General features: G+C 47.0%; 1 protein-coding gene across 3 annotated transcripts in view; it reads right to left on the bottom strand.

Annotated features, from left to right (window-relative positions):
• The window catches only part of LARP4 (La ribonucleoprotein 4), a 158,259-nt gene that overhangs the window by 88,410 nt on the left and 47,268 nt on the right, over positions 1-22,581 (bottom strand). For all 3 annotated transcript variants that reach the window (XM_063952251.1, XM_063952249.1, XM_063952250.1), the window contains exons 4-5: positions 18,383-18,470; positions 5,310-5,446 (exon numbers count right to left, since the gene is read on the bottom strand). In XM_063952251.1, the coding sequence (XP_063808321.1) occupies positions 5,310-5,446; positions 18,383-18,470 (225 nt within the window). The remainder of the gene's footprint in view (positions 1-5,309; positions 5,447-18,382; positions 18,471-22,581) is intronic.

The raw sequence follows: 22,581 nt of genomic DNA, 5'->3' as shown, positions 1-22,581 counted from the left end.
AGACGCCTGTACAGGTATTAACTGATTTGCCGGCTGTCTCATGTCGTCAACAGTCTTTTGTAAAGTGCTGACACTATCACGTAATTCCTTCCATAAGACCATCCAGTCAGGTGTCGACTCCCTAGGGGGTGACATCACTAATACAGGCAATTGCTCCGCCTCCATACCATTTTCCTCCTCATACATGTCGACACAACGTACCGACACACAGCACACACACAGGGAATGCTCTGATAGAGGACAGGACCCCACTAGCCCTTTGGGGAGACAGAGGGAGAGTTTGCCAGCACACACCAGAGCGCTATATATATACAGGGATAACCTTATATAAGTGTTTTTCCCTTATATAGCTGCTGTATAGATTTATCTGCCAATTTAGTGCCCCCCCTCTCTTGTTTTACCCTGTTTCTGTAGTGCAGGACTGCAGGGGAGAGTCAGGGAGCTTCCCTTCAACGGAGCTGTGAGGAAAAATGGCGCCAGTGTGCTGAGGAGATAGGCTCCGCACCCTTCTCGGCGGCCGTTCTCCCGCTTTTTTATGGAAAAACAGGCATGCGTTAAATGCATCCATATAGCCCAGGAACTATATGTGATGCATTTTTTGCCCCCTAAGGTGTTTATATTGCGTCTCAGGGCGCCCCCACCCAGCGCCCTGCACCCTCAGTGACCGGAGTGTGAAGTGTGCTAAGAGCAATGGCGCACAGCTGCGGTGCTGTGCGCTACCTTATTGAAGACAGGACGTCTTCTGCCGCCGATTTTTCCGGACCTCTTCTGGCTCTGTAAGGGGGACGGCGGCGCGGCTCTGGGACCCATCCATGGCTGGGCCTGTGATCGTCCCTCTGGAGCTAATGTCCAGTAGCCTAAGAAGCCCAATCCACTCTGCACGCAGGTGAGTTCGCTTCTTCTCCCCTTAGTCCCTCGATGCAGTGAGCCTGTTGCCAGCAGGTCTCACTGAAAATAAAAAACCTAAAACTAAACTTTTTTCCAAGCAGCTCAGGAGAGCCACCTAGACTGCACCCTTCTCGTTCGGGCACAAAAATCTAACTGAGGCTTGGAGGAGGGTCATAGGGGGAGGAGCCAGTGCACACCAGGTAGTCTTAAAGCTTTTACTTTTGTGCCCAGTCTCCTGCGGAGCCGCTATTCCCATGGTCCTTTCGGAGTCCCCAGCATCCACTAGGACGTCAGAGAAAACAGTTTCGGTCCAAAACCGATGAAACTAACATAACCCTTATTTAAGCAATAACTATATACAAGTCTTGCAGAAGTAGTCCGCACTTGGGACGGGCGCCCAGCATCCTCTACGGACTTCGAGAAAAAGATTTACCGGTAGGTTTAAAATCTTATTTTCTTTAACGTCCTAGAGGATGCTGGGACTCCGTAAGGACCATGGGGATTATACCAAAGCTCCCAAACGGGCGGGAGAGTGCGGATGACTCTGCAGCACCGATTGAGCAAACATGAGGTCCTCCTCAGCCAGGGTATCAACTTATAAAACTTTGCAAAGGTGTTTGACCCCGACCAAGTAGCAGCTCGGCACAGCTGTAGTGCCGAGACCCCTCGGGCAGCCTCCCAAGACGAGCCCACCTTCCTAGTGGAATGGGCCTTAACCGATTTTGGTAACTGCAATCCTGCCATAGAATGCGCTTGCTGGATCGTGTTACAGCAATAGTCAACCTTGTTGGCTGCATACAGGACAAACCGTGCTTCTGTTTTTCTGATCCTAGCCGTTCTGGCCACGTAAAATTTTCAAAGCCCTGACCACATCAAGGGACTCGGAATCCTCCAAGGTCACGAGTAGCCACAGGCACGACAATAGGTTGGTTCATATGAAAGGATGAGACCACCTTAGGTAGGAATTGAGGACGGGTCCGCAATTCCGCTCTATCCATATGGAAAACCGGATAGGGGCTTTTATGTGATAAAACCGCCAATTCCGAAACTCGCCTAGCCTAACAACATGACCACCTTCCAAGTGAGATATTTTAACTCCACCGTTTTGAGTGCTTCAAACCAATGTGACTTAAGGAAACTTAACACCACCGGAGGTACAAAAGGAGGCTGAATATGCAGTACTCCCTTTACAAAAGTCTGTACTTCAGGTAGAGAGGCCAATTCCTTTTGAAAGAAAATGGATAAGGCCGAAAACTGAACTTTTATGGAGCCTAATTTTAGGCCCAAATTCACTCCAGTTTGCAGGAAGTGAAGGAGACGACCCAGATGGAATTCCTCCGTAGGAGCATTCCTGGCCTCACACCAAGAAACATATTTTCGCCATATACGGTGATAATGTTTTGATGTCACGTCCTTCCTAGCATTTATTAGCGTAGGAATGACCTCATCCGGAATACCTTTTTCCGCTAGGATCCGACGTTCAACCACCATGCCGTCAAACGCAGCCGCGGTAAGTCTTGGAACAGACAGGGCCCCTGCTGCAGCAGGTCTTGTCTTAGAGGAAGAGGCCACGGATCTTCTGTGAGCAATTCCTGTAGATATGGATATTAAGTCCTTCGTGGCCAATCTGGAACAATGAGGATTGTTCTCACTCTTCTTTGTCTTATTATTCTCAACACCTTGGGTATAAGAGGAAGAGGAAACACACAGACCGACCGAAACACCCACGGTGTCACCAGGGCGTCCACAGCTATCGCCTGAGGATCTCTTGACCTGGCGCAATACCTTTTTAACTTTGTATTGAGACGGGACGCCATCATGTCTATATGGGGCAGTTCCCACCGACCAGCGATCTGCGCAAAGACTTCCTGATGAAGTCCCCACTCTCCCGGATGCAGGTCGTGTCTGCTGAGGAAGTCTGCTTCCCAGTTGTCCACTCCCAGAATGAACACTGCCGACAGTGCGCTTACATGATTTTCCGCCAAGCGAAGAATCCTGGTGGCATCCGCCATTGCCACCCTGCTCCTTGTGCCGCCTTGGCGGTTTACATGAGCTACTGCGGTGACATTGTCCGACTGAATCAGAACTGGTTTGTCGCGAAGTAATGCCTCCGCTTGACGTAGGGCGTTGTATATGGCCCTCAACTCCAGGATGTTGATGTGGAGACAAGTCTCTAGACTCGACCAAAGACCTTGGAAATTTCTTCCCTGTGTGACTGCTCCCCAACCTCGGAGACTTGCGTCTGTGGTCACCAGGATCCAGTCCTGAATGCCGAACCTGCGACCCTCTAGGAGGTGAGCACTCTGCAGCCACCACAGAAGAGACACCCTTGCTCTGGGAGACAGGGCGATCCTCTGATGCATTTGGAGATGTGACCCGGACCACTTGTCCAGTAGGTCCCGCTGGAAGGTCCTCGCATGGAACCTGCCGAAGGGAATGGCTTCGTACGATGCCACCATTTTCCCCAGGACTCGAGTGCAGTGATGCCCTGACACCTGTTTTGGCTTCAATAGGTTCCTGACCAGAGTCATGAGTTCCTGAGCTTTTTCCATTGGAAGAAAACCTTCTTCTGGTCTGTGTCCAGAATCAAGCCCAAGAAGGTCAAACGCGTCGTAGGACACGCTGTCCAGTAACTTCTCCCGAGATCTCGCTTTTATGAGATCGTCCAAGTATGGGATAATTGTGACCCCTCGCTTGCGCAGGAGCACCATCATTTCCGCCATTACCTTGGCCAATCCTCGGGGCCGTTGAAAGCCCAAACGGCAACGTCTGACATTGGTAATGACAATCTTGTACAGCAAATCTCAGGAACGCCTGATAAGGAGGAAATATTGGAACATGAAGGTATGCATCCTTTATGTCCAGGGAAACCATAAAATCCCCCCCTTCCAGGCTGGCGATAACCGCCCTGAGCGATTCCATCTTGAATTTGAACCTTTTCAAGTATAGGTTCAGGGATTTTAAATTCAAAATGGGTCTGACCGAACCGTCCGGTTTCGGAACCACAAACAGGGTTGAGTAATAACCCTTTCCTTGCTGCAGTAGAGGAACCTTGACCACTACCTGTTGAAGATACAATTTTTGTATTGCATTCAACACTAACTCCCTCTCTGAGGGAGCCGCAGGTAGAGCCGATTTGAAAAACCGGCGAGGAGGCACCTCTTCGAATTCCAGCTTATATCCCTGAGAAACAATTTCTATTGCCTAGGGATCCACCTGTGAATGAACCCAGATGTGGCTGAAAAGTCGAAGACGTGCCCCCACTTGAGCGGACTCCCCCAGGGAAGCCCCAGCGTCATGCGGTGGATTTTGCAGAGGCAGGGGAGGACTTCTGTTCCTGGGAACTAGCTGTGTGCAGCTTTTTTCCTCTGCCCTTACCTCTGGCAAGAAAGGACGATCCTCGTACACTTTTGCTTTTATTCGAACGAAAGGACTGCATTTGATAATGAGGCGCTTTCTTAGGCTATGAGGGAACATAAGGCAAAAAATTCGATTAACCTGCCGTAGCTGTGGAGACGATGTCCGAGAGGCCTTCTGCAAAAAACCATTTGGTATTTTTTTTGCAGTAGAACTACAGGTACCAGCGGGCCCGTTTTACCCCCGCATGCTGGTACTTGTGGTTCTCCAAGTACCAGCTTGCGGGGAGGCTTGCTGGGACTTGTAGTTCTTCTGCAAAAAAAAAAAAACAAATATTCTTTCATTTTTACGCATGGCTATCAGCCCCCCATTGATTTAAGGGGTCCCCCACTCCTCCAGGGTACCCCAGCCAGGGGTGACTAGTTGGGTATTTAATGCCACGGCCGCAGGGACCGGTATAAAAGTGTCCCCCGGCTGTGGCATTATCTCCCCAGCTAGTGGAGCCCGGTGCTAGTTCAAAAAATATGGGGGACCCCTACGCTTTTTGTCCCCTGTATTTTTTGTACCAGGACCGGACGCAGACCCCGGTGCTGGTTCTAAAAATACGGGGGATCCCCTGTCCATTTCCCCCCGGTATTTTTACAACCAGGACTGGCTCAAAGAGCCCGAGGCTGGTTATGCTTAGGAGGGGGGACCCCACGCAATTTTTTTTCAGGTTTTTTAAAAAATTTTGTGCTGTCCGAAAAGTCGAATCCAGGACGTACTTATCCGTCAATTGGTCCGTTTTTCGACAGGGGACTGTCGAATCCGTTTTTTTATTGAATATGTCGAATTCCGGCACCCGCCGGCCAGATTTCGACGGTCGAATTTAAAAACGGGCGAAAAAATGCCGCAATTCGCACGGAATTGCATATACCCCAATTACTGTTACTTTGTTACCAATGACTGACTCTGGGGCAAGGTTTGGACATTCACATACAAGAGTATTTCACCAACACCCTGCATGGTGGCATTACAGCAGCATTTAGCAGAAGAATAAGGAGTTAACGATTATTTCTACTTACAGCGGAGAACTTCAACTATAAGATCCAGATCAGTGGTGAGTTTCTTTATGCCTTCCATGTTTGCAATTGTCCATATAGGTATAAACTGGTCACTATCCATTTGAGACATCAAATACAGATCTTTTGACAAGTTCTCTCTGTACCAAAACAATACAATTTACAAACTTCTTTTGAATACTTTGAAAAGCACTATGTTTAAGAGGTATAGTTATTTAGTTTTAAAGATGCAATTTGTCAGTTACACTGTAAATTTCCATAGGATCCCTGTTATTTAAGCTATACAGATACATTTAATATTACCTCTACAATGATTGTATTTTAACAAGCTTTTGTTAAACTTATGCCGAGGTTCCACTACACTTAACAGACATAATATACAGTGATCACCAAAACGCGCTATAGATTTGACCCGATATGGAGGACTGGGATTTCACTTTTTCAATATGGGTGGGTCACCAGGGAAGCGCTCCACTGGGACTGGCTACAGGTTTTCTAATTGATGCCTCTGCAGCCCGGCTACAGTGAGGACTATAGAAGTGGAGGAGCCAGCCAGACAAGGGAGACATCAATTATTAAACCTGTAGCCAATTCCAGTGCAGCACATCCCAGGGACCCACCAATTCATAAAAAGTACATATGCCGCCAGCAGGGAGCAGCGCTCAGGGGTTAAAGCGTTCCGCCTCCATCCATCCACTAGTCCCTCCCGAGGATAGCAACAGCCTATGCAGACATTGGAGAGCTGCTGGAATCCTGTGTCCCGCTGCCTCAACGTCGTCTTACAGTTCTCCATAATATTGCGCTGCTGTGCCAACGGCGGAGGCGAGCTGGGAGGAGAGGTGATCCAGACAGGCTGATGCCTCACCTCACTGGGATGCCAGTGGTGGATCTTCCCACCAGGCATGTGCCTGTATTGAGGGTGCTGCTGTAGTGACAGAGTGGTGAGCTAGGAGGATCGCAGTGTTCAAGTGTTATTACACATTAAACACTACTCGCCCCAGTACTGCCCCTGCTGCTATCTACCCTTTTCTCTTCCTTACCCTCAGTACTGCCTGGCCCTATACCCCTCCTTGCCCCCAGTACTGCTATCTACACTTTCCCCCTCCCTACTCCAAGCACTGCTTGGCCTTATACCATTCCTTGTCCCCCAGTACTGCCCCATCTTCTAGCTACCCTTGCCCCTAGTACTGCCTGCCCCTCAGCACTATCCCAGCTGCTGTCTGCACTTACCCCCTCCACTCCTAGCTCTGCCCTAACTTCTCCTGCTTCTATCTCTAGCTCTAACCAGCTTCTCCCTGCCTCTCCCCCATAATATGTGATGGGACCCAGAAACAGTGGCGTAGGACCGCACATTTTTTTTTAACGTAATGGGTTCCCGAGACGTACATTTTTTTTTGCTTGGTGCAATCACTAATATAGGAATATTTACATGCAATAATTGATGACATCATCCAACAATTCAAAACTCAAAAGTGATCACCTCCAAGACAGGCTAAAACAGGCCACACATCTGTCCAACCATGCAATTAGTTGCATGTTTGAAATAAAAAATAAGAATTTACTTACCGATAATTCTATTTCTCGGAGTCCGTAGTGGATGCTGGGGTTCCTGAAAGGACCATGGAGAATAGCGGCTCCGCAGGAGACAGGGCACAAAAAAGTAAAGCTTTAGGATCAGGTGGTGTGCACTGGCTCCTCCCCCTATGACCCTCCTCCAAGCCAGTTAGGTACTGTGCCCGGACGAGCGTACACAATAAGGGAGGAATTTTGAATCCCGGGTAAGACTCATACCAGCCACACCAATCACACCGTACAACTTGTGATCTAAACCCAGTTAACAGTATGATAACAGCGGAGCCTCTGAAAAGATGGCTCACAACAATAATAACCCGATTTTTGTAACTATGTACAAGTATTGCAGATAATCCGCACTTGGGATGGGCGCCCAGCATCCACTACGGACTACGAGAAATAGAATTATCGGTAAGTAAATTCTTATTTTCTCTATCGTCCTAGTGGATGCTGGGGTTCCTGAAAGGACCATGGGGATTATACCAAAGCTCCCAAACGGGCGGGAGAGTGCGGATGACTCTGCAGCACCGAATGAGAGAACTCCAGGTCCTCTTTTGCCAGGATATCAAATTTGTAGAAATTTACAAACGTGTTCTCCCCTGACCACGTAGCTGCTCGGCAGAGTTGTAATGCCGAGACCTCTCGGGCAGCCGCCCAAGATGAGCCCACCTTCCTTGTGGAATGGGCCTTAACCGATTTAGACTGTGGCAGGCCTGCCTCAGAATGTGCAAGTTGAATTGTGTTACAAATCCAACGAGCAATCGACTGCTTAGAAGCAGGCGCACCCAACTTGTTGGGTGCATACAGTATAAACAGCGAGTCAGATTTTCTGACTCCAGCTGTCCTGGAACATATTTTCAGGGCCCTGACAACTTCTAGCAACTTGGAGTCCTCCAAGTCCCTAGTAGGTGCAAGGCACCACAATAAGCTGGTTCAGGTGAAACACTGACACCACCTTAGGGAGAGAACTGGGGACGAGTCCGCAGCTCTGCCCTGTCCGAATGGACAAACAGATATGGGCTTTTTTGAGAAAAAACCACCAATTTGACACTCGCCTGGTCCAGGCCAGGGCCAAGAGCATGGTCACTTTTTATGTGAGATGCTTCAAATCCACATATTTGACTGGTTTTAAACCAATGTGATTTGAGGAATCCCAGAACTACGTTGAGATCCCACAGTGCCACTGGAGGCACAAAAAGGGGTTTTGTATATGCAATACTCCCTTGACAAACTTCTGGACTTCAGGAACTGAAGCCAATTCTTTCTGGAAGAAAATTTACAGGGCCGAATTTGAACCTTAATGGACCCCAATTTGAGGCCCATAGACACTCCTTTTTGCAGGAAATGCAGGAAACGACCGAGTTGAAATTTCTTTGTGGGGCCTTCCTGGCCTCACACCACGCAACATATTTTCGCCACACGTGGTGATAATGTTGTGCGGTCACCTCCTTTCTGGCTTTGACCAGGGTAGGAATGACCTCTTCCGGAAAGCCTATTTTCCCTTAGGATCCGGCTTTCCATCTCCATGCCGACAAACGCAGCTGCGGTAAGTCTTGGAACAGACATGGTACTTGCTGAAGCAAGTCCCTTCTTAGCGGCAGAGGCCATAAGACCTCTGTAAGCATCTCTTGAAGTTCCGGGTACCAAGTCCTCCTTGGCCAATCCGGAGCCACGAGTATAGTTCTTACTCCTCTACGTCTTATAATTCTCAGCACCTTAGGTATGAGAAGCAGAGGAGGGAACACATACACCGACTGGTACACCCACGGTGTTACCAGAACGTCCACATCTATTGCCTGAGGGTCTCTTGACCTGGCGCAATACCTGTCCCGTTTTTTGTTCAGACGGGACGCCATCATGTCCACCTTTGGTATTACCCAACGGTTTACAATCATGTGGAAAAAACTTCTCAATGAAGTTTCCACTCTCCCGGGTGGAGGTCGTGCTGAGGAAGTCTGCTTCCCAGTTTCCATTCCCGGGATGAAAAACTGCTGACAGTGTTATCACATGATTTTCCGCCCAGCGAAAAGTCCTTGCAGTTTCTGCCATTGCCCTCCTGCTTCTTGTGTTGCCCTGTCTGTTTACGTGGGCGACTGCCGTGATGTTTTTCCCACTGGATCAATACCGGCTGACCTTGAAGCAGAGGTCTTGCTAAGCTTAGAGCATTATAAATTTACCCTTAGCTCCAGTATATTTATGTGGAGAAAAGTCTCCATACTTGATCACACTCCCTGGAAATTTTTCCCTTGTGTGACTGCTCCCCAGCCTCTCAGGCTGGGCTCCGTGGTTACCAGCATCCAATCCTGAATGCCGAATCTGCGGCCCTCTAGAAGATGAGCACTCTATAACCACCACAGGAGAGACACCCTTGTCCTTGGATATTGGGTTATCCGCTGATGCATCTGAAGATGCGATCCGGACCATTTGTCCAGCAGATCCCACTGAAAAGTTCTTACGTGAAATCTGCCGAATGGAATTGCTTCGTAGGAAGCCACCATTTTTACCAGGACCCTTGTGCAATGATGCACTGTTTTTAGGAGGTTCCTGACTTGCTCGGATAACTCCCTGGCTTTCTCTTCCGGGAGAAACACCTTTTTCTGGACTGTGTCCAGAATCATCCCTAGGCACAGCAGACGTGTCGTCGGGATCAGCTGCGATTTTGGAATATTTAGAATCCACCCGTGCTGATTGTAGCAGTATCCGAGATAGTGCTACTCCGACCTCCAACTGTTCCCTGGACTATGCCCCTATCAGGAGATCGTCCAAGTAAGGGATAATTTAGACGCCTTTTCTTCGAATAAGAATCATCAATTCGGCCATTACCTTGGTAAAGACCCCGGGGTGCCGTGGACAATCCAAACGGCAGCGTCTGAAACTGATAGTGACAGTTCTGCACCACGAACCTGAGGTACCCTTAGTGAGAAGGGCAAATTTGGGACATAGAGGTAAGCATCCCTGATGTCCCGGGACACTATATAGTCCCCTTCTTCCTGGTTCGTTATCACTGCTCTGAGTGACTTCATCTTAATTTGAACCTTTGTAAGTGTTCAAAAAAAAATTTTTAGAATAAGTCTCACCTAGCCTTCTGGCTTCAGTACCACAATATAGTGTGGAATAATACCCCTTTTCTGTAGTAGGAGGGGTAATTTAATTGTCACCTGCTGGGAATACAGCTTGTGAATTTTTTCCCATACTACCTCCTTGTCGGAGGGAGACTTGGTAAAGCAGACTTCAGGAGCCTGCGAAGGGGAAACGTCTCGACATTCCCATCTGTACCCCCGGGATACTACTTGTAGGATCCAGGGGTCCTGTACGGTCTCAGCGCCATGCTGAGAACTTGTCAGACGCGGTGAAACGCTTCTGTTCCTGGAAATAGGCTGCCTGCTGCAGTCTTCTTCCCTTTCCTCTATCCCTGGGCAGATATGATCTTATAGGGACGAGAGGACTGAGGCTGAAAAGACGGTGTCTTTTTCTGCAGAGATGTGACTTAGGGTAAAAAACGGTGGATTTTCCAGCAGTTGCCGTGACCACCAGGTCCGATGGACCGACCCCAAACAAGTCCTCTTCCTTTATACGGCCATACTGTGCCGTTTGGAATCTGCATCACCTGACCACTGTCGTGTCCATAACATCTTCTGGCAGTTATGGACATCGCGTTTATTCATGATGCCAGAGTGCAAATATCCCTCTGTGCATCTCGCATATATAGAAATGCTCTATAGTCAATAAAATACTGTCCCTGTCAAGGGTATCAATATTTTTAGTCAGGGAATCCGACCAAGCCACCCTAGCTCTGCACATCCAGGCTGAGGCGATCGCTGGCCGCAGTATAACACCAGTATGTGTGTATATACTTTTTATTATATTTTCCAGCCTTGTCAGCTGGTCCTTGAGGACGGCCCTATCTATAGACGGTACCGCCACTTGTTTTGATAAGCGTGTGAGCGCCTTATCCACCTTAAGGGGTGTTTCCCAACGCGCCCTAACTTCTGGCGGGAAAGGGTATACCGCCCATAATTTTCTATCGGGGGGAACCCACGCATCATCACACACTTTATTTACTTTATCTGATTCAGGAAAAACTATGGTAGTTTTTTCACATCCCACATAATACCCTCTTTTGTGGTACTTGTAGTATCAGAAATACGTAACACCTCCTTCATTGCCTTTAACGTGTGGCCCTAATAAGGAATACGTTTGTTTATTCACCGTCGACACTGGATTCAGTGTCCCTGTCTGTGTCTGTGTCGACCGACTAAAGTAAACGGGCGTTTTAAAACCCTTGACGGTGTTTTTGAGACGTCTGGACCGTACTAATTGTTTGTCGGCCGTCTCATGTCGTCAACCGACCTTGCAGCGTGTTGACATTATCACGTAATTTCCTAAATAAGCCATCCATTCCGGTGTCGACTCCCTAGAGAGTGACATCACCATTACAGGCAATTGCTCCGCCTCCTCACCAACATCGTCCTCCTACCTGTCGACACACACGTACCGACACACAGCACACACACAGGGAATGCTCTGATAGAGGACAGGACCCACTAGCCCTTTGGAGAGACAGAGGGAGAGTTTGCCAGCACACACCAAAAACGCTATAATTATATAGGGACAACCTTATATAAGTGTTTTCCCTTATAGCATCTTAATATATATATAAGCATATCGCCAAATTAGTGCCCCCCCTCTCTGTTTTAACCCTGTTTCTGTAGTGCAGTGCAGGGGAGAGCCTGGGAGCCTTCCCTCCAGCCTTTCTGTGAGGGAAAATGGCGCTGTGTGCTGAGGAGATAGGCCCCGCCCCTTTTTCGGCGGCCTCGTCTCCCGCTCTTAACGGATTCTGGCAGGGGTTAAATATCTCCATATAGCCTCCGGAGGCTATATGTGAGGTATTTTTAGCCAAAATAGGTATTCATTTGCCTCCCAGGGCGCCCCCCTCCCAGCGCCCTGCACCCTCAGTGACTGCCGTGTGAAGTGTGCTGAGAGGAAAATGGCGCACAGCTGCAGTGCTGTGCGCTACCTTTAGAAGACTGAGGAGTCTTCTGCCGCCGATTCTGGACCTCTTCTTACTTCAGCATCTGCAAGGGGGCCGGCGGCAAGGCTCCGGTGACCATCCAGGCTGTACCTGTGATCGTCCCTCTGGAGCTGATGTCCAGTAGCCAAGAAGCCAATCCATCCTGCACGCAGGTGAGTTCACTTCTACTCCCCTAAGTCCCTCGTTGCAGTGATCCTGTTGCCAGCAGGACTCACTGTAAAATAAAAAACCTAAGCTAAACTTTCCTAAGCAGCTCTTTAGGAGAGCCACCTAGATTGCACCCTTCTCGGCCGGGCACAAAAATCTAACTGGCTTGGAGGAGGGTCATAGGGGGAGGAGCCAGTGCACACCACCTGATCCTAAAGCTTTACTTTTTTGTGCCCTGTCTCCTGCGGAGCCGCTATTCTCCATGGTCCTTTCAGGAACCCCAGCATCCACTAGGACGATAGAGAAAATAGGATTTTGGTACTTACCAGGTAAATCCTTTTCTTTGAATCCATAGGGGGCACTGGAGTACTCTTGGGATATGGACGGCGTAGCAGAACAAAGGCACTGAATATTTAAATTTAGAACTCTCCACCCCTCCATATCCCAGAGTACCTCAGTGTACGACCTCAGTGTTTTTACTGAGCGAACTACTATAGAGAGGTTGACAATGGAGAATTCCTATAATATAACAGACAACAACAAAGTTGACCCATAACGTTACTGTCAACTAAACAGTTGACAGCATAACCGATAGACCTTTATAATTTGAACCAATCGGTGAAAAAGTGTTACCATAAGCTCCTTTGAGCTTAATACAAACAGGTAAAATGTGTTACCATAAGCTCCTCCGAGCTTAAAACAACCCAGGTAAAACTGCTCTGGGTGGGCGTCCAGTGCCCCCTATGGATTCAAAGAAAAGGATTTACCTGGTAAGTACCAAAATCCTATTTTCTTTTTCGTCCACTAGGGGTCACTGGAGTACTCTTGGGACGTACCAAAGCTTCCCTCGTGGGCGGGAGAGCTGTTCGACACCTGTAACAGTAGGCAGCCAAAGCTAGATGCTGATGCCGCAACCGTTTAATAACGTGTTAACGTGCACAAACGTGGTGCACTGAAGGCTATGTAGCCGCGTCGTAGACGCTCCACGACCAGCTGGTCCTGACATTCCCACAGAACCTGTGGAATGAGCTATTACTGACGAAGGCGACTGTAACTTAGCCTTAAAGTAAGCCTGACTTGTAGTCATTTTTATCCAACTGGATAATGTCTGCTGAGAAACTGGCTAACCCCAGTTGGCCGCATCATAGAGAACAAACAACGTATCCGTATTACGTACTGTAGACGTTCGGGACATATAGATGCGTAATGCGTGTACTACATTCAGAATTCTAGAATGTGCTGTCAACACAGGAACCACTATTGGTATATTGATGTGAAGAATAAGAAATCGGAATTCGTCCGAAGTTCTGCTTTGTCATGAGAAAACTCAAATACGGTGGCTTGGAATACAAGGCACCCAAATATGAAAACAAAACCCTTGCCGAAGCTAAGGCTAGAAGAAAACGTTTTCCAAGTGAGAAACTTAATTCCCATTTGTTGTAAGGGTTCAAAATATGAAAACTGTAAGAAATCTGAACCCAGCCTCAAGTCGCATGGCGCTGTAGGTGGGATAAATGGAGGCTGCATTTGATGACACCTTGTAGAAAAGGTGTGTAAACGTCTTTGAAAATAACTTGACCACACAGATACCTGCATCCTCAGTGCAGATAAACTCAGTTCTCCATCCCACCCCGTCTGTAAAATAACAGAATACGGGTAACTTGAAAGATGATGTCGGAAACTTCCGAGCTTCACACCCACCTATATAGGCACACCAAATTTTGTAATAATGAGCTGCCGTAAGCGGCTTCCTAGCTCGTAACATGGTTGGTATAACCAATACTGTAATGCCCTATTTCTTTTCTTAAGAGGGCGGTCTGAACCCCCACCCCGTCAACCGCAGCCGCGGTACATAGGTAAATAGGGGTAAAAGAACGGTCCCTGTTGTAACAGGTTGGACGTATTATGAGCGGGCCAAAATCGTGTGCAAGTATTCCTTGGAGATTCGAGAAGCAAGCTCTCCGAAACCCATGAGATATCACTAGTATGACTGTGACGAACTGTCTTATGATCCGTTTTAGCAACGGAGAGAGCAGCGGAAAATGGTGGAGCCAGATACACGAGGCTGTATGACCACACGAATGTGAGAACCTCCACCGCCACTGCCCTTGTGATCTGTCGTTCTGTACACATACTGAGCGTTTGTAATTGTGGCGAGATGCCCTCATGTATACCTGAGAGTAACCCCACCTGTGGATTCACATATGAAACACCTCTGGATTTAATGCCCAGTTTTCAGGATATAAATCCCGACGGGTGAGATCATCTGTCTAACAGATGTCCATTTGCGGAATGAACCCCGTCGACAACATCACATAATGGTGTTCTGGGCAATTGAGGATTCGAGCTACCTGCCGCATTGCCATGCGGCTTCTTGGTCCTCTCTGGTTGTTGTGTATGCAACTCCCGTTGCGTTGTCTGACTGCACTTGGTCAGACTGAAAGCGAAGTATGTAGTGCATTGTAAATTGCACGGAGTTCCAGGACATTTATCGACAGCAATCTGTCGTGATCCGTTTTAGAACCCCTGTCGCTGATCTTTTTTAACTACAACTCCTGAACCTCTGAGACTCTCGTCCAGAGTATATACACCCTCGCCCCTCTGTGGGAAACGCGAGTGAAGCCCGGCGAACTAAAGCGCTTTGAAAACACATCCTTATTCCTAACAGGCGAATACACCAATGTACCGCTAGTGTGCGTGGCTTTTGCACTAATTACTAGATGGTATATTTGTTCTTGCTGGTGTAGTAGGTAAATGTCTTTGATTTACCGTATTTATAATCTTACCTAGGAATTGACGTCGTTCAGACGGAATTAGATGCGATTGTTTTTGAACTTGACCTGCCACCGCAGTATACATTAGTAGCGCAAGTTAGAGGAACTCTGTTGAGACAGAGTTCTTATGAGCAGATCGTCTAAGTATGGAACGATTGTCACTGGCAGGGCTCTGAGATGAGCTATCCTCACCAACATCACTTGGTAAATACCCGAGGCGTTGACAAGAAGCCAAATGGTAGAACCTGAAATGGTTAATGGTTGTGGCGTTTTGCAAACGCTAGAACCTGTGATGCAGTGACCAAACCGGAATGGGTAAATACGCATTGTGAAGATCAAGTGCAATTATGCAATTTTGTGGCTCCAAATATGCAAATACTAACCGCAGAAAATCCATTTTCAAACTGCAGTAAGTGACTTGCTGATTGAGACTGCGAAGGAGCCCTCCGGCTTTTGTACCCCAAACAGAGGGGAATAAGTAACCCTGACTCTGTTGGTGTACCAGGCCTGGAAATAAAAACAGCTGAAAAACCAGCAGAGACTGAATTCCAACCTGCCAAAACGCCTAATTGCGTCCGACAGAGACAGTCTTGTCCTTTAAATAGTGGATACATACATGAGTGGATGTCTGGTAACCCAGCAAATGTAACGTGTAAAGGCGCGCTTCCACAATTGGAAATTCGAGAAGGCCTAAGAGGCCGTCAAGCCGCTGGCTTGTTGACTTTAGCGCCCTGGCGTTACAAGTCGTGACTGTTTTTGTACCACAGCCTTGAAAACACTGAAAGCTAAAGACTTAAAACACCGGACCAAAGTATTTCCGTTTTGATACCGGAGGAGGCAATTTATGGTTGGCCAAACCCCCCCCTATCTGACTGCTGGTCTAATGTACCCTTCTCACGAGTAGTTATTGCTGTGAGGTCTGACATAGAATTTGTCATCGTGTATTAAATGATAAGACCAGTTAAATTAACACCCAAAAGGAAGCTGGACCTTTGGAAAGTCTGAGACTCCTCCATTAGAGCTGGCGGAGTAACTTCGGAGACTCCGATCTTACCGCTCCTGTCGAACGGAGTCATTTTGAATTGCCAATGCTTACCATAGGTCTGGGAATGACCAGGATTCCCCTGAATATCAAATATAGTACCAAACAACTTCTGGCCTTGTCGTGCTGAAACTAGCGACGATAAAAAGCGAGAATCGAGGTAACAGACGTCAGCAGAAGCTTTACAGAGATACTCTGCAGCTTCTTATTAACAATAAATCTACCATTCATTGTTCCCATACCTAGAGCGCCTAGTGACCCAAATGTATCTTGGGTCTTTATAATGTTTGCACAGATGAATTCACCAATGGCGGATTCTCCCATTTAGATGTGGAAACGGGTAAATAGACTTAAATGTTAGTCAGACATTCTAAATAAGAAACTCATTGAAGATCTGTCGTTTATTAAATTCGACGGATTAGATGTAAGAGTCTCCTTAGTCTCTGTAAATTTGAGACATTGACCCACTGGTCATTTATTGTAGTAAACCTTGTTTTTAGTCTGTGTTGGAGCCTTACTCCTTATACATACAGACAACACAATAGGCAAAGGGCAGACACCTGCACAATACTTAAGGTGTGTAATATATATATCTATATATTTATGTCGAAATACAGTTTACATGGCTAATTGTGAAACTGAACAAAAATTCCCACTAACACCCCTGCGCCTCCGTGTGGAGTAGGTGTATGGCAGGAATGTTCTGGAATTATAAACTGGAAGAAACAGGAATGATTAAAATGGCCCCCTTGCCATGCTTACACTGAAAATCACAGGACATTTACAATACCTGCTGCAGTGTTAATATAGGCTTAATAGCCTATTATACAGTGATAATCACAGGTCTAGTATACAGTAAAACACATGCAGTTTACAATACATGCCTTCAGTTAGCCTTCCAGTTAATATAAACACTGCCTGCAGTGAATTTTGTATTAACATTCTTATATGGCAGCCTGCTATTTCCCCTTTGCAGCCGCGCTGTAATCAGTCAGGTCCCCCCCCCCCCCCCCTCTCTGTACTCCCTGTAGCCGGGAAGCTCCTTGCATGGAGGCGAGAGATACATTTTAAAATAGCGGAGGGCGGCTGGACGGGGCGCCGTAGCTGTCGCTAGGCGAGTTGCGGCGGGTCTCCCCCTGTGGGCGCTGCACCTTCAATACAGCGCTGACGGGCGGCTGGACGGGGCGCCGTAGCTGTCGCTAGGCGAGCTGCGGCGGGTCTCCCCCTGTGGGCGCTGCACTTGACGGAGCGTCTGGCAGGACGACGGAGCGCCTGGGCAGGAAGGACGGAGCGCCTGGGGCCGGGAGAACGGAGCGGCAGACGGAGACATACAGCGCTGACGGAGCGGCTGGGTAAGTGGCAGTGAGCGGTAGTGAGCGGCGCACCGAACGGACCCCCCACAGCGGGGCGGCAGCCTGCACTGACCGCCCCGTTTCCCCACATACCTTTTCTCCGGTCATAGCTGCGACGGGGCTTCTATCTGTAAGCTCCGTCCAGCTTCTTGATCACTTCATCATGGCTGTGACGGGGCTTCTTTCTGTAAGCTCCGTCCATCCAGCTGCTCAGATCATGGCTGTGACGGGGCTTCTATGTGTAAGCTCCGTCCAGCTTCTTGATCACTTCATCATGGCTGTGACGGGGCTTCTTTCTGTAAGCTCCGTCCATCCAGCTGCTCAGATCATGGCTGTGACGGGGCTTCTATGTGTAAGCTCCGTCCAGCTGTTGCAGGAGCAGTGGGCTGCCTGTGGCTGTGATGGTGCTCTTTGTGAGGACCGACACGCCATGCGCTGCCTTGCAGCGGCACCATCCCGGACCCATGTTTTTCCAGAAACTGGGAAGGGATGTGCTAAGTGTAAAAATGAAAAATTAAAAAAAATCTTCCACCAAGTGTGGGAATCCCACAAGCCGTTGTTAGTGCTTTGAGCACAGAAAAAACACTGAGGTCGTACACTGAGGTACTCTGGGATATGGAGGGGTGGAGAGTTCTAAATTTAAATATTCAGTGCCTTTGTTCTGCTACGCCGTCCATATCCCAAGAGTACTCCAGTGACCCCTAGTGGATGAAAAAGAAATACAATAATGCATGGAAGCAAACGACAATCAACCATTTGCTCCCAAACCAAGGACAGAGGACAAAAATGGTCATTAACACAAGCTGGTCTGTGATTGTCATTTGCTCCCCTACATTACCAGATTGTTTTGTTTCAACCAGCCAACTAGTTGGATGGTTAGACAGATAATCTTAATGTGTATGGCCATCTTCTGGGATATGCAAAAGGCGCCGGTTCAGCCTTATATACTGATTTTCACAGAATCACAAGTAACTTCATAGTAGTATGGCATACAAATTTTGTTCGCACGCAAAGCTGCACATCACGTTGCATTGAATCAGTCCCTTTCTCTCAGTAAACTAATTTTCATTGTCCCTTAGAGGGCATTGTGTAGTTTAAAATACTACCTCCATCAGCTGAAACGCTGTGGAACAAAATAACTCCAATTCCCAACATACCTTGAAAAGCAGAATTCTAGTTGCTTTTTCAAACAATCCTTAAGTTCTTCTGCAGAAACAGCTTGTGGAATGGTTGAAGTGCCATCACCTTTAACAAATACAAAAACTATGAACATTGTGTTGCCATATAGGTAATTGTCCGCACTCAATATAATATTAGGGCAATGGATGTTGTCTGAATCAAAATATAATTTATTATAAATAGGCAATGTAACCATAGTGAACAGTATAATGGATATATATAGTAAGGAATAGATATGAAATAAGTTTGAATGTATGAGGTAATGTTTAGCTGATTTAAGAGATTAGGTTTGTGTATGTGTTTATATAGATATACTGTATATTTGTGTTTTACTGCAAGATGGTAAAACATAGTGTGTAGGGAACAGGTTTATTCTGCTCTAGCCATAAATAAGGCTAGAGAGGTCACAGTAAGATCAAGAGTCATTGTAGAGAAAAGGTATTAGGCCATAAACGATAATAGGTGTGTGACAGAGCTCTGTTGGTCATTGGAATTCCCAGGTGTGCTTACAGTAGATCAGAATCAAGATAGCAATACCTATCGCAATTATAAAACTGGTTTGTCTATTGTCCAGTAAAGGTTAAAGCTAGGGAGCATAAATTAACTACTATGAAAAGAGATCACATCCATTGATAAAACATGGTGTAACCCACCCCAGGAAAACTTGTCAATACAACAGAACTTTGGATGAAAAGACATTCCAGATTTTACAATACTATACTTGCTTAAGGCAGTGTGGACACCACACTTTTATGACACCATGCCTCTGTGAACAGGACACGACAGCCCAGTTCAATGTTTGTTTTATTACACCTTGGAATCTGACAAACCTATAATTACCTATTCCATTGGAAACTATGAGAATATGATAGTTTGAATTGGTAAAATATGGGATAAAAGCAGCAGGTTTTTTTAGTTAGGAGAGAGAGAGGAAGAAGGAAGGAGGAGAAGGCGAAGGAAGGAAGTCAGTCAGGAGGAGAAGTCATGGAGAACATGCAGAAGGAATGATTCTTGGGATGGCAATCTTTAACTTGCAAGTATAAATATGATAGTAATTGAAACTGTTTGTGAAACTTATGTCATGTTGTTTTATGTTATGTAACGAAGGAAGCATAGCTTAATATAATAATTAGTATATATATCACTACTGTGTATATCTTATTCTGTACGATTTGATCTGCCTGTAAATAAAGAATCATATAAAAAGAGCGGTAATATTCAAGCTTGAACTCTTTAAGGAATCTTAACTTCATAATTTCATAAGAATATATATATATATATATATATATATATATATATATATATATATATATATATATATATATATATATATATATATATATATATGGACTGCATATATTTATCAGCCACTTAGTAAGCCTGACATAATATACTTGCAGATATATATGATAAAGGCATATTAATTGAAATATATCAATATATTAAATACCATATATGATATATTAAATATTAATATTCATAAATATGATTCCAAAAATCAATAATTGACAAACTTGCTACCTGGTGACATTCAATATTTAGAATGCAGGGTCTGTATTAAGACTGTTATGGCAATTTCTGCAAAATCATATAAGCCTTTGGCAGACTGTTGTAATACCAATTCTATAAGACTTATGGAAAGTGGAGCCACAAAAAAATAAGATTTTACTCACCGGTAAATCTATTTCTCGTAGTCCGTAGTGGATGCTGGGAACTCCGTAAGGACCATGTGGAATAGCGGCTCCGCAGGAGACTGGGCACTCTTAAAAGAAAGATTAGGTACTATATCTGGTGTGCACTGGCTCCTCCCTCTATGCCCCTCCTCCAGACCTCAGTTAGGAAAACTGTGCCCGGAAGAGCTGACATTGCTAGGAAAGGATTTGGAATCCAGGGTAAGACTCATACCAGCCACACCAATCACACTGTACAACTTGTGATAACTATACCCAGTTAACAGTATGAACAACAACTGAGCCTCAGTCAACAGATGGCTCATAACAATAACCCTTTAGTTAAGCAATAACTATATACATGTATTGCAGAGAGTCCGCACTTTGGGACGGGCTCCCAGCATCCACTACGGACTACGAGAAATAGAATTACCGGTGAGTAAATTCTTATTTTCTCTGACGTCCTAGTGGATGCTGGGTACTCCGTAAGGACCATGGGGATTATACCAAAGCTCCCAAACGGGCGGGAGAGTGCGGATGACTCTGCAGCACTGAATGAGCAAACTCAAGGTCCTCCTCAGCCAGGGTATCAAACTTGTAGAATTTTGCAAATGTGTTTGAACCCGACCAAGTAGCAGCTCGGCAAAGTTGTAAAGCCGAGACCCCTCGGGCAGCCGCCCAAGAAGAGCCCACCTTCCTCGTGGAATGGGCTTTTACTGATTTAGGATGCGGCAGTCCAGCCGCAGAATGCGCAAGCTGAATCGTGCTACAGATCCAGCGAGCAATAGTCTGCTTTGAAGCAGGAGCACCCAGCTTGTTGGGTGCATGCAGGATAAATAGCGAGTCAGTTTTACTGACTCTAGCCGTCCTGGAAACGTAGATTTTCAGGGCCCGGACTACGTCCAGCAACTTGGAATCCTCAAAGTCCCGAGTAGCCGCAGGCACCACAATAGGTTGGTTCAAATGAAACGCTGACACCACCTTTGGGAGAAATTGTGGACGAGTCCTCAATTCTGCCCTGTCCATATGGAAAATCAGATATGGGCTTTTACATGACAAAGCCCCCAAATTCTGACACACGCCTAGCTGAGGCCAAGGCCAACAGCATGACTACCTTCCACATGAGATACTTCAACTCCACGGTCTTAAGTGGCTCAAACCAATGTGATTTCAGGAAATCCAACACAAAGTTGAGATCCCAAGGTGCCACTGGAAGCACAAAAGGGGGCTGAATATGCAGCACTCCCTTAACAAACGTCTGAACTTCAGGCAGTGAAGCCAGTTCTTTTTGAAAGAAAATAGACAGGGCCGAAAACTGGACTTTAATGGATCCCAATTTTAGGCCCATAGTCACTCCTGACTGTAGGAAGTGCAGAAATCGACCCAGCTGGAATTCCTCTGTTGGGGCCTTCCTGGCCTCACACCAAGCAACATATTTTCGCCATATGCGGTGATAATGCTTTGCTGTCACATCCTTCCTAGCTTTTATCAGCGTAGGAATCACTTCATCTGGAATGCCCTTTTCCGTTAGGATCCGGCGTTCAACCGCCATGCCGTCAAACGCAGCCGCGGTAAGTCTTGGAACAGACAGGGTCCCTGCTGCAGCAGGTGCTGTCGGAGCGGCAGAGGCCATGGGTCCTCTGAGATCACTTCTTGTAGTTCTGGGTACCAAGTTCTTCTTGGCCAATCCGGAACGATGAGTATAGTTCTTACTCCTCTCTTTCTTATTATCCTCAGTACCTTGGGTATGAGAGGAAGAGGAGGGAACACATAAACCGACTGGTACACCCACGGTGTCACCAGGGCGTCCACAGCTATCGCCTGAGGGTCCCTTGACCTGGCGCAATATCTTTTTAGCTTTTTGTTGAGGCGGGACGCCATCATGTCTACCTGTGGCCGTTCCCAACGATTTACAATCAGCGTGAAGACTTCTGGATGAAGTCCCCACTCTCCCGGGTGGAGGTCGTGCCTGCTGAGGAAGTCTGCTTCCCAGTTGTCCACTCCCGGAATGAACACTGCTGACAGTGCTAGCACATGATTCTCCGCCCATCGAAGAATCCTTGTGGCTTCTGCCATTGCCATCCTGCTTCTTGTGCCGCCCTGGCGGTTTACATGGGCGACCGCCGTGATGTTGTCTGACTGAATCAGAACCGGTTGGTTTTGAAGCAGGGGTTCTGCTTGACTCGGGGCGTTGTAAATGGCCCTTAGTTCCAGAATATTTATGTGAAGGGAAGTCTCCTGACTTGACCACTGTCCTTGGAAGTTCCTTCCCTGAGTGACTGCCCCCCAACCTCGGAGGCTTGCATCCGTGGTCACCAGGACCCAGTCCTGTATGCCGAATCTGCGGCCCTCGAGAAGATGAGCACTCTGCAGCCACCACAGCAGAGACACCCTGGCCCTCGGGGACAGGGTGATCAGCCGATACATCTGAAGATGCGATCCGGACCACTTGTCTAACAGATCCCACTGAAAAATCCTTGCATGGAACCTGCCGAAGGGAATTGCTT

This window comes from Pseudophryne corroboree, chromosome 2 (genome assembly GCF_028390025.1).
Source record: "Pseudophryne corroboree isolate aPseCor3 chromosome 2, aPseCor3.hap2, whole genome shotgun sequence".
Classification (NCBI taxonomy): Eukaryota; Metazoa; Chordata; class Amphibia; order Anura; family Myobatrachidae; genus Pseudophryne; species Pseudophryne corroboree.
Note: the sequence above shows the minus strand (reverse complement) of the source record. Positions and strands in the feature narration are given on the sequence as shown.